Here is a 16,722-nt window from a genome sequence, read left to right on the forward strand (position 1 = left end):
CCAACCACACTCAAATCTCTAACCAAACAATTCCTCAAAAGTAGCTCTCAAATCACACATGTGTTTGGGGTTAAAATATTGGATTAATTCCTAAAAAAATCACAAACTTTACACGAAATTTCATTTTAATCATGACCTTTCAAAGTTGTCATTTAAAGAACTTTTATATTGTTTCAAATTCATCATTTCAGTGTATTTTTATTAACTAAATTCTTCACTAAATCAATAATGAAAGACCTAAATTATTAATCAACATCAAATCTTATTATCTTTCGGTTAGAGTATCTAGAATTAGGAATTTTTAGTCAGATAAAATACACCGAATTTTACTTTGGTGGTAGATTTGAAATAAAATGAAAGTTCGTGCCTTTAAATGACAACTTTTAAAAGTCATGATTAAAATGAAATTTCGTGTAAAGTTCGTGATTTTTTTAGGAATTAATCCTAAAATATTTCACTCTTCACTAACTTGATAAGAATTGAACCATAGACTTGCAATTTAAACAAAATTTCACCACTTGTAAATAAATGACAACACAAATCATCAGGACTTTAATTTTGGTTGTAATGGGGATAGGGTTAAGGTAGAATAAAAAGGCTATAATGAAGTTATATGAGTTAAAAACATTAAGGAATTTTTCTTTATAATCCATAAGACAAGAAATTTCACTAACTTTGCATGAATTTCAAAATAAGGAATCAAACACTTTGCTTAAACCAAATTTTTTTTTCTTTGCTCTATGTAGTATTTTTATTTTTTAGAAGCTTTTTTCTTTTCTTTTTTTCAACTTTTATCTTGGTTTCTTTCTTCTATTTTTTTCTTTGATCTCCTTGTTACTATTTTGTTTAGTGATCTCCATTTCTTTTTCTATCAATATCATTGCTCAAAATTATTAACTCATTGGTTAACAAAAGTGGGAAAAATAAAAGAATGGATAAAAGGTGAATACATGTGTGTAAAATCAAGAAAAAGCTTGGCTCAAATTTGGTTAATATTAAGGGAAAAAAAGGTAGTCTTTTAAGTGGGATAGAAAAAGGTTTTCTAATTGCCCAAATCACATTCATGTCATCACCTATCTCATATGGTCTCAAATTGATTTAAAATTGCAAGTTTTAGCAAATAATTAGCAAGTAGCACACTCAAGAACAAAAATAACATTTAGGCTCAAAATACCTGACAATTTTAAGTGTGGTTTGGTAGTAAATCATCATGTGGCTAGTCTTTAGAAAATTCAAAATTAATTCACACAACCTAAACAATCCAAAACTTTAATAGAAATTGCATCAATTTGTTAATCCTTTAATTCAAAAGTAATTAAGATTTTTGTAAAAAAAAAATATATTATGCTCAAAAGCTAATGCGTGACATTAATACAAAAATCAAACTCATGATTCCACTCAAATAATTCCAAAAAATCAAAATTACCAAAAAAATCAAATTTTCCAAGGGATTAGCTAAAATATGCCATCATGCTCAAACATGCTTCAACATTCATAATTTTTTACTTTTTTTTGGACAAAAACAAACTAAGCGAAACAAAGCCAAAAGCTAAGCAATAGCAAAATTAAAAATTGAAAATAAACAATCTATAATCAATAATCTAAACAAAAGCGAGCTAAAAAAAACCTAAAGTAAAACGCACAACAACAACACAACAAAGCAAAATAAGTGTTCAAATACCCCCACACTTAAATCTTTCATTGTCCTCAATGAAAACCCAACACACAAAAAAATCCAATGAAAAACAAGCAAGGGTAGAAAAAGAATACTTAGCTCGAATGAACTTTTGCTCCATTTTTGTTGTTTGTGCGATAAAGTTTTGGTATGCCTATAGTCAATTAGCTCGACTATTTCCCTCTTTTCTCTATCCGGGATCGAAAATAGTTTCCGATGTGTGGCAAGCATTTGCCAAGTTCAAACCACCATGACTCCTTATAGAGAAAGCAAGCTTAAGAGGCCTATTCAATATGAAATTCGGTGGTTCTTCTTTGATTTGATCTATAATCTCTTCATCATGATCCATCTCGATATCCATGGTCAAAATACGCCAAAATGGCATGGGTATGCCCGATGACTCCTTTTTGAATCGCTTATAAAATCCTGCAATTCTCTCCAACAAATGATCAATAAATGATAAAGAAAATTTATCCTTGCGTTTCTCCTTGATATATCTCCTAAAATCACTCAAAAGACTAATTTCTTTTTTTTTAATCAAGTGGAAAGGAATTTCATGAGATAAATCAAATTTTTTATCTAAACATGCATCATTATCTTTGTGTTCAAGCTCAAGCTTTGGGGAACATAAAATAGAATTTAATTCCCCAAAACTATCATGTAGAACACTAGCATTCTTATCCATACATTGCTCATGCAAAGACTCATCTTCCTTCACAAACTGATTCATCTTAAAATATTCATCTTTCAAAGGAATATGACATGATTTACATTTCAAAAGTTACCTCATCTTGACCTACCCATAAGGTTAACTTACCTCCCTCTACGTCGATTAGAGCTTTACTTGTGATGAGGAATGGTCGTCCAAGAATGAGAGGAACTTCTTCATCGTCTTTCATGTCAAGAACAATGAAATCAACGGGAAAGATGAATTTGTCCACCTTGATGAGTATGTTTTCCAATACACCATTTGGAAAGGTAATTGATTTGTCCGCCAATTGTAAAAAAAACCGACGTACTCCTCATGTTGCGCATCAAACCTAAACTTTTACACATAGACAAAGGCATTAAATTAACACTAGCACCAAGATCACAAAGTGCCTTACCAAAGTTTTTTGTGCCAATTGTGCATGGTATTGTGAAGCTTCCATGGTCCTTCTCTGTTTTAGGTAGTAAGTTTTGGATGAACGCACTACACTCCTTTGTTAAGTTCACGGTATTCACCTCATCAGTTTTCCGCTTGTTGAAGATGAATTCTTTTAAGTACTTAGCATATATAGGCATTCGAATAATCGCCTTGGTGAGAGGAATGTTGATGTTCACCTTTCTAAATATGTCAAGTAGCTTTGAATCATCTTTCGCTTATGGTGGCCTTTGCGGATATGGAAGTTTTGGAACATATGGATTAAGTTCCACCACTTTTTGTTCTTGTGCTTCCTCTTTAAGCTTGGTTGGTGCCCTCTTTAGATCAACCCCACTCCTCAAAGTAATTTCCATAACTTGCTCCTTAGGATTAACTTTGGTGTTACTAGGCAATGTACCTTGAGCGCGATTTGCCACCAAAAATTACAATTTGACCAATTTTATTCTCTAAACCTTTGATAGAAGCTTGTTGGTTTTGGAGAAGCGAATCGGTCTTTTGCATGTGTTGAATTAAAATATCTTCCAAACTTGATTTCCTTGGTTCTTGAGGTTGAAATCCGGGTGGAGGCCTCACCACATTTTGAGTATTGCTCCATGAAAAATTTGGGTGATTCTTCCACCCCGGATTGTAGGTATTATAGTAGGGATTATTTTGGCCTCTTCCTTGATTATCCACATAATTGGCTTGCTCTATCCCTTGCACCAAGTTAACATTGCTCATGCTATAATCTTCCAAGGTGTGATTCCCACCACAAAGGCCACATTTAATTTGTGAAATCATCGCCAATTTGTCGATCTTTTTGGTTAGAGCTTCAACCTTGGCATCTAAAGCTGAAATAACTTCAATCTCATGGACTCCAACCGGTTTGCAAGTTGAGGATCGCTCATTATTGTTGGCCGCCATGGTTTCAATCAAATCATTGCATTCATTGGGCTCTTTTGCTCTAACACTCCCTCCGGATGCCGCATCAAGCATCATTCTTATTGCTCCGTTTAGCCCGTTGAAGAAAGTTTCCACCACTAGCCAACCCGGAACTCCATGATGAGAGCACTTCCTTAGGTACTCGTTGAACTGTTCCCAAGCTTCATAGAGGCTCTCCAAATCTTGTTGAGAAAATGTGGTAATAGCCATGCGAAGCTTTGCCGTCTTTGAAGGAGGATAATACTTCTCCAAAAGCGGTTTAGCTAGATCTTCCCACTTAGTAATGGTACCTCGAGGCAAATTTTGTAACCAATTCGTGGCCTTATCTTTTAAAGAGAATGAGAATAAAATGAGATAGATTGCTTCCATTGTTATCCCATTCATCTTGAAAGTGTTGGATGATTCCAAGAAGTTGGTGATATGCTCATAAGGATCATCACTTGGCAACCCATTGAATGAAAGGTTGTGAGTAATCATTTGAATGAACGCCGGCTTGATTTCGAAGTTATTTGCGTCGACGTGAGGTCTAGCAATTCCCGTTGTGGCGTCATTAAGAGATGGTAACATGTGATGTTTGAGAGATCTATCTTCCTCCATTGTTTCAAGTTCGAATGTGTCAAAATTCAACTCAAACGTTTCTTGTTGGATATAATACTCAATACGCCAAAGTGCCCTTTGTGCGGAGATTCGCTCTTTTCATTGCTTATTTAGTTTCTTACAAGTTTTCTTGATTTCGGGATTAAAAGGAAATAATTCCCTTGAACTTCGCATAAACTAAAGAGCAACACAAGACCTATACATCAAAAACACAAAAACACCAAGCGTAAAAACTGAAAATAAAAGGTGTCCAAAGCAATAATTAATTAAGTTGTATTGATATAAATATCAATTCCCTGGTAACGGCGCCAAAAACTTGATGCACAAAATCGCAAGTGTACGATGTCGAATAATCAAGTAATATAATGATAAGTAAAAGTCGAACCCACGAAAAATTGAATTTAGTACCAAAATAGTTAATTAAGAATTATTTGAACTAACAAAGATAAAAAATGTGTGATTTTAATTAAAACTAACAAAAACATAAAATAATAAATTAAGGAATAAGTAATAACGACAAATAACTTATAATATTGCTTTCGTGTGGATTATCGATACCTTACAATTTTAACATATATTAATCAATTTTAACTATTACATGCAATGAAGGATAGATCGAAAATCACTAATCCCGCTTTTCGGGCGAGAACTAGCCGATTAATCATAACTCGAGTATCCCGAATTGTCCTTACTGTCACGACTTACAAGACAATAGAAAATAACCAATAATTATAATCAAAGCATTAAGACCAAGTTATCTACACAGACCACATAACGCAAACATGGTGGTCTTACCATGCTTTGTAACTATGCCTTGGTAATCTCTTCCGATTAAATTGCTTAAGTTCCCTCCTCACAATTTATTATAAGTTCATGTAATTATTGGCCAATTAATCACAAACATTAAACTCAATAACTAGGGGTTGCATTAACAAAGAAAGATAAAGAAGATTAGTTTTCAGAATTTAAATCTAACATACATACTACTTACAATATTCCAAGTTAAGAAATCTAGCTAGACATAATTGAATTAACTAAGCAAATCATAATAATAAACATAATTAAAACAAGAGATTGAAATAAAAGTACTTGAAATAAAACCTGGAAATATTCTGAATACACGCCTTCGAAATAGAACTTTCGAAAGTTTAAGTCTTCAAATAAAACTAAGGACTAAAAGAGATTAACTGAAACTTAAAGTGTTTGTAAACTAGAAAACAATGAAAAATTTGATTAATTACAAAGCTAATGAGCTAATTTTATATAGAGGAGAAGTCCTAGAAGCATCTTGCAAGTAGATTTCAGTCTGAATCAAATTCCGTTTAGCATTAGGAAAAATTCAAAATTCCAAATCAGACAGTCCTGAAGCTCTTCAGGATTTTGCTGCTCTTCAAGACTGTTTTGTCGAAGTGATTCTTGCCGAACAAGAATTCCCGCCGCTCTTCAAGACTTCTCTTGCTCTTCAGGACTGTTTCGCCGAAGTGAATCCCGCCGAGTAAGGATTCCTACCACTCTTCAAGAATTCCTTTGCTCTTCAGGATTGTTTCGCCGAAGTGAATCCCGCCGAGCAAGGATTCCCGAAGAGCTTCAAGAAATACTTCTCTTCATGAATGTTTTTTCTTCAAGAATGTCTTCCGAATTTGATTCTTCTATCCAAAACGCTTTGCTTCGATCCAATTGATATACCTACAAATAAACACTTTTCCAAGCATAATTTCCCTAAAATAATATGTATTATCATCAATTACGCTTAGAAAAACGTTATACAAAATTCACGTATCATAAATCAGCAAATAAACGAAGTTCATTCCCCCTTAACTTCTGTCTCCACCGGCAATTATCACACCAAATATCTTTAATGGTTTCTTTCTTTTGGTTCGAAAAATTATATAGCCGAGAAAAAAGCAACATTATCGTTCCATTTCCCGACCAATTGTCATTCCCAAATGAAATTGCATCCCTCTCCAACAACATATTTAACATTATTTAATACCGTCACCTATTATGCATTTAATGGAATTAGAACCGAGGTGGATGCCGAAAATATGAAACTACAAATCCATTTAATCAAAACAAGTGGAAACTTCATAACATTCATGACAAAAATATAATGTAGTCAATGCTATCAAGCGCTTTATGAAAGACCAAGTTGAGCAACAATAATATATTTTTCCTCTTAGTAGCCAGATGCAAATTATCCTTTGCAACCATAGAAAAATCAATAGTACTTTGTCCCTTAATAAAAACATGTTGATTATCCGAAATAACAAAAGGCAATATAGGTGGCAATCTGAGATAAAAAAAAACTTTTGAGATGAGCTTATAAATCCTATCCATAAAGCTAATAGGACAGTAGTCTTTTAAATTTGAGGAACCCACAATTTTAGGGACTAATACCATAAAATATGTGTTGATTCCATAAGAAAGACACGAGGTGTTATAAAATATTTTAAACAATTCAATGAAATTAAGGATTTTCCTAGCCAATTTTTTAATATAAATAAGTATTAATTAAGTGAATTTCAAAATTAGAGATAATGATTATCTTTAAGGTATTATCTTTTGAAGATAATTAATTAAGTATATTTATCATTAAGAGTTTTGATAGATATCAACTTATAATACATAGTGCTATAATAAAATTGAAACACACGTATTTGACTCAAATTTTTGTATTGTTGTATGCCTATAAATACACATTTAGGAATAGGGTTGAAGGACACAAAATTTTTAAATCGCTAAATTCGTAATTGCTTGGTGAAACAATAGTGCAAGCACACAAGCACTCATTTTGGCAAAGGTCTGTTCGTGTGGATACTCGTAAAGGACGTGTTTTTTTAGAGGCGTTTCTGATCTAAGGCAAGTTATCACCAAAGTGAACCAGTTCTTTTCCTTCCTATATTGCTGATTGAATTCGACATTCAAGTAAGTTTTAATTATGCAATTAGTCTATCTATTCGAATTACATGGATCTTGTTTTGGGTTTTTGATAAAAAAAAAATTGAAATTCCGCTGCGTTATGAACATAGAAAACCCAACAATCCATGTTTAGTAACTTTAAAAGTAATTGTTTTTATGTATGCTATTTGTTTCTTTATGATTGAATTTTTATGTCAGGGATGTGATTTAGTTCTTTTAAACAAAAGATGAAATAATATGTTTAACTATATGTAGTCTATTGGTTAACTGATTGTTGTTGTGGTAACGTTTTTTGTGTGGATATGTATTAATTAGGGATACTATATGATATCTGATGGTTAACTAATAGTTAACTTGGAATAATGAGAGATATTATATGTTGTCTGATGGTTAACTAATAGTTAATTTGAAATTATAAAGGGATACTATATGTTGTTTACTGGTTAACTAATAGTAACTTATTTTATTTCAATATTAAATTATTTTTTGAATTACTGGTGTATTATAAAATGTTAGTATAGTTGTTGTTAAGTTTATCTAAAATGACTTAATGATGTTAATATCATTTTATATTAGATATAGTTTACCAATGTTTAACTATGTGTAAACTGACAGTATACCAGTATTTTCTTTACAACGATGAGGAGGTGGAACTGAAATCAAAGCTGAAGGGATGCAATAGGATTAGATGTATTGAGAGATTGGAAGATTTAAGTTTTGATTTTATTTTTTAAATGAAAACAGTTGTAACTGTTTAACTGATTTCATGTTAGTCCTTTTTTTACTTTATTTTTTTTTATGTAAATATTTGTTATTGTCAAACATATAATATATTTTGATTACCAGTTAGTCAACTCTTTCATGTTATATTTTTATTTGATTTAAATAAATGTGTTTGTTTGTAAATTTTATTTATTATAGGTGTACTAACACTAAACTATTAGTTAACTAAAAATATCCTACTAGTTAACTGCATAATGTTATTCCACATAGTTGGTTGTTTTTATTTTTTCAACCAAATATTAAGTTATAAAAAACAAATTGATGTTTTTTAAATAGTAGTAATACACCATTAGTTAACTGAAAGTGAACTGTTAGTCCACATATATATAACATGAGAAGGGATTACGTATTTTGATAAAAATATTAACAAAATTTAACAGTAAAAATCAATTAAAACCATTTAAAAATATTTTATGTTCATAAATTAATAAGATAATAAAATTACATATGGAAATTTAATTTAAATAAACAGTTACTATAATTAGTGATTCTTGAAGATTCTTAGAAATATTTCCTATACATGTTAATTTGAGATTTTGTTGGACGTTTTAAACGTTTGGCTTAAATCGCTAAAAAGGTGATACATTTGGATTTGTTTTGTAATGTTTTAAATGTTTGGATTTGTTTTGTAACGTTTTAAACGTTTGGGTTAAATCGCTAAAAAGGTGAAACGTTAGGATTTGTTTCGAAACGTTTTAAACGTTTGGCTTAAATCGCTAAAAAGGTGAAATATTGAGATTTGTTTCGTAACGTTTTAAATTTGTGAATAGTTTTGTAATGTTTTAAACATTTGGCTTAAATAGCTAAAAAGTTGATTTTTATAACAACTGGCTTCCTTATTAATTGTTGACCGTATTTATTAATTACATATGTTATATATGCAATACTAAAATTGATAACTTTTCTTTTTTCAAGTAAAATTGAGAATATTTTAACATATATAGGGTATTTGTTATTTTCTCTCTCCAATTTTGCAACCCACAATCGGAGAAGCCAACTCCAATTCCCCTCCATGCACACAACCTCTCAAAATTAAGCTTTTATGTAAGTTAATTTTCAAACCCAAAATAAGCTCAAAGCATCTCAGAACTCGAATAAAGTTTCAAAGATAGCCAATGTCAAAAGATAAATAAATCAGCGTGTCGTATAGAAACTGCAATAAAGTCAAAGGAAATTTGACAATTTATAAATGTCAATTTGAGAAATAATATAAGTATCAAGGATTTTATTAAACTTTTTTCTGTTTTATAATGGGGAGTGCGTTAAGCGCTTTTGATATGATTTTATCATCATTAATTAGGGTCTTTTTATCTTGTTTGCTTGAAAATGATTGTTTTTTTACATTTTATACCAGATTCAGAGGCTGAAATGACCTTTTGTTCATTGGATTTTTAGTTAGATTCCGTCAAAATCAATTCCTTATTTAAATATTAAAGTCGTATCATAGATACAAAAAACATAATTCTATTCTTGTGGCAAACACTCCAAGTACTATTTGTGGCAAACACTCCAAGTACTATTAGTGGTAAACTTATTTGGGTTAATTATATATAAAATCACCACCTTTACACGAATTTTCAAAAATAACACGACCTTTAAAACGTGTCAATTCAGGGCATCACCTTTCATTTCTTTTCAAAAACAACATGGGCACATTTTTTGATAAAATTTTGCTGATTTGGACACCCAATGAGAGTGCCACGTGTCACGCCACGTCAGCAAAAATGCCACTAAAAATGTGCCCGTGTTATTTTTGAAAAGAAATGAAAGGTGGTGCCCTGAATTGCCACGTTTTAATGGTCGTGTTATTTTTGCAATTTCGTGTAAAGGTGGTGATTTTATATGTAATTAATCCAACTTATTTTAATGCATTCATTATGCAACGATAAAAACAATACCAAGACAATTTCAAACACAAAACAAGAACATAATATTGCCTGATACAAAGCTTACATTACTTAAAATAATAATCATATTACAAGATAAGTGAAGACAACATCCGGACTAAAACCATTGAAACTGGTTGAACAGGCAGTTGAATAAGCACCCATATTTGGAAACATAAGCCAATCATTTGTCTCCAATTCCGGCAAATCAGTGTTCTCCGTAACTTTATCGACCGAGTCGCATGTAGGTCCGAACAATGTCGACCTGTGCCTCGGCAACCCCTCGCCCGTCGGGTTCGCAAGATTTGAAGATAAGGCGAGAGGCATGCTCGAAGGAGGTGTAATACCATAAGCAACACATAAAAATGACCCGAAAACGCCATCATTTAACCAATACTCCCTTGTTTCGCCGCGAACACGCTTTCCAATAATGTTAGTTGCTAGAGTAAAAACCGTTTCGGCAAAGTATCTGCCCGGCTCAGATATGACTGTTAGTTTCGGATTATCGGGGAAATAATCTAGTAGAGCGGATTTGATTACTGTAGCCGCTTCATCGAAAAAAGAACCGGCAGTGAACCCGCCGCCAATGTTAAGAGTAGTCATTGGCGGCATGCCTAGTTTAGTAGCACAATCAAATGCCACCTTGGAAGCAGCAATAGCTGAGCGGAATGAATGCGGATTCGTTGATTCGCTACCGATGTGAAAGGAAATACCTGACACTGATAAGCCGCAATCGCGTGCCGCTTCGAGAAGCGGCTCAACTTCCTCGGGAAGTGCACCAAATTTTGATCCTAATGGTGCCCACTTCGAGGCACTATCTGGCGGACCTTTAATACGGAGCAATAACGAACATCTCGGATGCAGCTTCGAAATCTTATCGATTTCATATTTTGAATCAAATGTTGTTAGATTGACACCAACTTTTGCAGCATATTTGAGATGTGTTTCAGCTTTGCAAGGATTCGCATAGACTATACGATCAGGCGAAACTCCGAAAGATAAAACAGATTGAATCTCGGCCTTACTCGCGCAATCAAAGTTGCAGCCGAGCACGGCAAGTGCAGCAAGAAGCAAAGGATCTGAATTGCATTTGACAGCATAAAATGGTTTAATCATAGGAAGCTGACAAGACCAATTTTCAACAAGTAAAGCAGTAGCTGATAAATCCAAAATATAAAATGGATCTTTGGTAACTTGTGTATTGAGAATGATAGATTGAACATAATCAATTAAAGATTGGTTGGATAGAATTTTGACAGATTTTCCTTTAATTCCAGGAGCATCAAGAAGAAGCTGCATTTTCTCGGAATCCATACCGGATGGAAATTTTAGTAAACTATAATGGAATAAAATTGCACAAGAAATATACAATGGAGAAAAAGTAGATTGAGACAACCCAACGACTCTACTTTTCCTTGAAATCAATGTCACATAGATAATACCATGTGTGGCTGACATTGTACCTTGCATGTCATAATTTTTTATTTTTATTGATTTCTTCTATTTCTATTTCTATTTCATCATCATTTTCTTCTTCTAGTTGTGTTCTTTTCTTTTAACTTCTTCTATTCAACTTTTTATTCTTTTCAGGAATCTTTCTTTTCTGTTTTTGAGGGATAATAAACTCTCTAGGTCACTAAAGTTACCTTGAATTACAAAATAATCACTAAACTTCATTTTGTTACAAAACAGTCACTGAACTATGCCTTTTGTTACAATTGGGTGTCACTCATATAAAACACAATGTTTTTGCTTACGTGACAAACCAAAATTACAAAAAGGGACATAGTTCAGTGACCTTTTTGTAATAAAAAGTATAATTCAATGACTTTTTTGTAATTCATGAAAAGTTTAGTGTTCTTTTTGTAACAATATTAGCTTGAAAACGGTGCGTTTTATATAAGTGACACCCCTTTGTAACAAAAGGCATAGTTTAGTGACCATTTTGTAACAAAATGAAGTTTAGTGATCATTTTGTAATTTGATGTAACCCTAGTGACCTAGGGAGTTTAATATCCGTTTTTGAGATTATAAAAAAATTGTAGTGTTTGCTTTTAGTTAAAGAAGTAGATCAGTGTAACCCTAAGGCGCAGGGAAGTTGATAATATGCTCTCCAAACTTAAGTGAGATCGTTAGTTCAAACCGTACTAATGTATGCGTCCGTTTAAAACTTGAGGCCACAGTCTGCCTCCGGCATGGACTTATACTATTCGGGGAGGGATTAGTCTGAATGTGAAAGGATTAAAAATATTGTTTTATAATTGAGACCCGTTCAGAAAACCTTGATGGACTATGTACCAAAAAAAAACATAAACTAGTGTTTTGTTTGTTGATTTTTAAAGAAGATGAATGCATCCAAGTTCATTAAATATGTTACACTTGGAGATGGTGCTGTTGGTAAAACTTGTAACAAGTTCACCAATGTGAGTCCATTCTTCATCTGGGTTTTTGACCTAACTTAATTTGGTAACATAAAGCTTAAATCTTTTTACTTTTTGTTGGATTTTTAGTTGTGTTTCTCTCTTTAAAAGGGTGTTTAGTAGCATTATAAGTTTTACTCAGCTCTTGTGTTTGTTCCTGCCAGGATTATATAATTCAGGGATGAATGAAAAAGAAACTGTATCTTGCATGTCTTAATTTTTGTGGACACATTTAAAACTGTCCAAAATTATTACATTTCGTATGCAATAATAATAGCTGGGCAAAGATATAAATTGGACTCTCATGTTAGACTTGAATTTCAATTTAGACCTTGAAAATAGTTTTTGTTACCATTACCCTAAACCTTATAAAAAAAGATCAAACTAGACCTTTTTTTAAAGAAGTTTTATTTCACCATTAATTATCTCATACTGACGGGAACGACACGTAGTAATTTATATAATAAAACATTTTCAAAATTATATGCGAAGGATAACATGATATAAATTTGATAGGTAAAAAGTACTCCTTCCATTTTTTTTAGTTGTCACTTTAGGCAAATGTATTTTTTCATTAATAATTGTCCATTTAGAGATTCAAGATGATTTTAATCTTTATTTTCCAAATTTATCCTTGCCTAATAAATGACTCTATATTTTACTTTAAAAAGCATTTATTAACTAGTGGAGTTTTTTTTTTTTTGATGAATTTAACTAGTGGAGTTATTTTAGTATTTTTCTTTGTAATTTAAGACAAAATGAGCATTATCTTGGTATGTGTAATTTTTTCTAAATGGACAACTAAAAAAAATGGAGGGAGTAATATTTTATTCAATTTAAAATTTAAATTTTATTATTTTTATTTTGAATCTAACATTACATAAAAAGTACGATATATCATTTACCGGTAACCAAAATAAATGTGAAACTGTGTCATATATATATACAAACAAATTACACTTAAACTATTCAATCTAAATTTCTATTTTTTTATTATTAATTTTAAGCGAATATTTTATATCTTAACTAGTCGTATATCCGCATATTTACGAGGAATAAAATTAATTATTTAATTTAAATAGTAATTATATATAAAAAAAAATTAAAAAGTACATCATTCACCATCTTTTAAAATTTATTTATAAAAATATTATAAAATTTAAAAATTAGGCTTTATGCATAACCACTTAAACATTTTTAACTCTATTTTAGTTTTTATTTACAAAAACCAAATTTTCAAAAAAAAATCATGAAACACAAAAATAGACAAAAATATTGTATTATTTTGTGTAAGTTCTTTTAGGTGTATCTGAAGTATTGTTTTTTTGTTTTATTGATAAATTTTAGTGTTTTTACAGTGTTTGTTTGATTTTGTTGATAGTTATGTATGAAAGTTTATCAGGTGTCTTTTAAGTATTTTTCAATATAAAAACCACAAGTAAACCTGTATTTTTCAGCATACCAATATTTTTGATTTATTTCTTGTTTTTTTAATTTTGTATTTTTGTAAAAAAAAAAACAAATTTCAGTACCTCGGGAAACTATTTTCTGTGCCAGTACATTTATAATTTTTTAGGTTAATTCAAACCTAAAAATATAAAAATGTGAAGTCAAAAATTCATGATATGCAAAGTATTCAATAAAATAGAATAAAATCTATTTTGTATAAAAAACTAATAATACAAAAAGTGTCAAGAAAAAAATGCAGATTATGTAGAGTATTAAAATAAAATAGAAATCTATTTTGATAATTGTAGTAATGAACTGTTCTAACATATTGGATATTTGTGATACATTTTTATATTTTATATTTTAATACATGTATTGTATGGAAATTTGATTTTTTTTTCTCAATGATTTTATACTATTTATTCATAAAATTTAGTCTTTTCTCCATCTCTCAAATTCTGATAATACTAATCAAATCCAAATAGTATTTGAACTTGATTTCTGTCACCACTTTTGTCAATATATCTGGAGGATTTCCGTGGTCAAAATTTTCTGAAGTAGAACTCCACCTTCTTCGATAACCTTTCGGATAAAATAATACTGAACATCGATGTGCTTCGTCCTTACATGGTAAACTTGGTTCTTTGCTAAGTGAATAGCACTATAACTATCACAGTGTATCTCTACATGCTTCTGTCCAATTTCTATTTCACCAAGCAACCCTAAATTGCTTCTTTCACAGACTCTGTAATTACCATGTACTTTGTCTTTGTGGTAGACAAAGCAACTGTTGCTGTAAAGTAGACTTCCAACTAATCGGCAGTTTTGCTAATATAAACACATAGACTCTAATCGATCGCCGCTTATCTAAGTCACCCGCATAATCCGAATCACAGTAACCAACAACACTTTGACCAACTTTCTTGTCCTGCTCAAATATTTGACTAATATCTACGGTGTTTAGAATATACCGTAGAATCCATTTTGCAGGTTGCCAATGCTCCTTTTCATGTGCATGCATGCTGTATCTTCTTAATACCTCACTTTAAGCTTTTGTTGACGATTTAGTACTCAGATTTAACAAAAGGTTGTAATTATTTGTAAAATTAAAATGGAGAACCAAGTTCTTTGATTTTCAAACAAGAAGTACTAAACTGTGAATTATGACATATGTGGAGGGTATTACAGTAATTTACTCTATTTAATTTGTTTTTTTATGAATACTCTATCTAATTTTATACTCTTCATTTCAATAAGTTTTGATTTACATAAAACTGAGACTATGATTTAAAGTTCATGATATCTTGACATTACAACTAGAATGATTTTTCTTCTAATCACTTATATACATTGATGCAATATTGAAACTGTTTCTACACTCTATGCAATATCATATGGATTCAGTGCTGCAGTTAGGTCCGTTTTATATAGCATGAACAAAGATTCCTTTTAGTTCCTTCATATAATTTGTAGATTGCTAATTTTTTTAACTGTTTGATGATTTTTGTTTTATAGCACTAGTGTCAAATGAATTAGGAGCAGGAAACCCGCAAGCTGCTCGGATTGCTGTTTATGTTGTCATGTTTCTTGTCGTAGTGGAGACAACTATAGTAAGTAGTGACTCTTTGCTAGCCGTCGTGTATTCGCTTACATTTTCAGCAACGAAAAGCAAGTTGTGGATTACGTTCATGTCTCTTCTGGTTTGTCATTTGCAATGAGCAGCTTGGGAGTAGTGCTTTCAGGTTAGTTTATGTCCGTATTAGGTATGTATGATGTATTCGACTTGAGTCGAGTCGAGACAGTGTCAAGATAGCGCTCACTCGATTAGAAATTTGAAACTCGCTATTCGACTATAAAATATGAAGCTTGAAACTCCACTCAAACTATACTATACCGAATATCATTTTAGGAGCTGGATCTCAAGTTAAGTAAAATAATTGAGAATCGAATTCAACTCAGCTCAACTCGATTATATAGTTTAATTTTAATATTAAAATAAGGGTTGCTCAGAATTAGGCTCACATGATGAAAACTCGATTGCACTCGCAAACTTGTTGAACTGAGTCAATCTCAATAGTTGGCTAGAGTAGCTCAAACTAGAGCTCTAGTCGATTAACATCGAGTTGGTTTCGAGTATTTTTTTGAATCAATTTTGTTGCACCTATGACCATTGTTTGTGCTTGACAATTTATTGCATATGTAATTTATTTAATATTAGGATTCCTGAAATATATATGCTTCAGGAGTTGCAAGGGGGTGTGGATGGCAGTATATCGGAGCCTATGTCAATCTCGGCGCCTTCTATCTTTGTGGGATTCCGATTGCTGCTCTTTTGGGTTTCCACTTAAAGTTAGGAATGCTCTTTTGGGTTTCCACTTAAAGTTAGGAGGTCTAGGCCTTTGGATTGGTGTACAAGTTGGAGCCTTTGCAAGTAGTTCTAATTTCTATTGTTACAGGTTGTGTTAATTGGGAAAAACAGGTATGTTTTTTGTTCAATAGCTATGCTTATCCTGAACCGCTCATGACGTAATCGAATCAGCTCGAACCAATATCAAGTTCGAACTGGATTCAACTCTAAAATTGCAAATACCAAATCGATCAAGTTTAATTTAAGAGCTTTAAGTTGTAAAGAAGAGAACGATGGTATTGGTAGATGGAAAATCATACAATACAACTGTAGTATAATATCGTTCGTGCAACAATCGATAATGTGTTAGGCATGTGCAACATTTAATGATAAAAAAAATTAAAAAATTTCTTTTCGCAAATACTCATTAGTTTGTTTTAAATATAACATGGCGGAACATTCGTGTAAAAGTAACTTTCAAGAGGTTCTAATGGCTTTCTTTTCCATGTTTGGGTGTACAGGCAAGGAAGACAAGACAAATGTTAGGTAGAGGTAAATGTGATAATGGAACAATCTGAATT

The 16,722-nt window shown here is 31.6% G+C and overlaps 2 protein-coding genes, 1 long non-coding RNA gene and 1 other non-coding gene across 4 annotated transcripts; 2 read left to right on the forward strand and 2 right to left on the reverse strand.

Moving 5' to 3' along the window:
* Window positions 1-3,037: 3,037 nt before the first annotated feature.
* On the reverse strand, window positions 3,038-4,337 carry LOC126661975 (uncharacterized). Its single transcript, XM_050355859.1, has 2 exons — window positions 3,272-4,337; window positions 3,038-3,216 (listed from the first exon to the last, which is right to left on the reverse strand). The coding sequence occupies exons 1-2, from the start codon at window positions 4,335-4,337 to the stop codon at window positions 3,038-3,040; spliced, it is 1,245 nt and encodes a 414-aa protein (XP_050211816.1).
* On the forward strand, window positions 3,853-3,959 carry LOC126662403 (small nucleolar RNA R71). Its single transcript, XR_007635779.1, has one exon. It is a non-coding gene; the product is annotated as a small nucleolar RNA R71 (small nucleolar RNA).
* A 5,608-nt stretch (window positions 4,338-9,945) lies between the features above and the next one.
* Window positions 9,946-11,398, reverse strand: LOC126659513 (ornithine decarboxylase 1A, chloroplastic-like). The gene has a single exon (XM_050352804.2). The coding sequence runs from the start codon at window positions 11,393-11,395 to the stop codon at window positions 10,010-10,012; it is 1,386 nt and encodes a 461-aa protein (XP_050208761.2). The 5' UTR covers window positions 11,396-11,398; the 3' UTR covers window positions 9,946-10,009.
* A 3,687-nt stretch (window positions 11,399-15,085) lies between these two features.
* Window positions 15,086-16,290, forward strand: LOC126659622 (uncharacterized). Its single transcript, XR_007635032.2, has 3 exons — window positions 15,086-15,210; window positions 15,310-15,536; window positions 16,038-16,290. It is a non-coding gene; the product is annotated as an uncharacterized LOC126659622 (long non-coding RNA).
* Window positions 16,291-16,722: the final 432 nt, after the last annotated feature.

Source organism: Mercurialis annua, linkage group LG8 (genome assembly GCF_937616625.2).
Source record: "Mercurialis annua linkage group LG8, ddMerAnnu1.2, whole genome shotgun sequence".
NCBI lineage: Eukaryota > Viridiplantae > Streptophyta > Magnoliopsida > Malpighiales > Euphorbiaceae > Mercurialis > Mercurialis annua.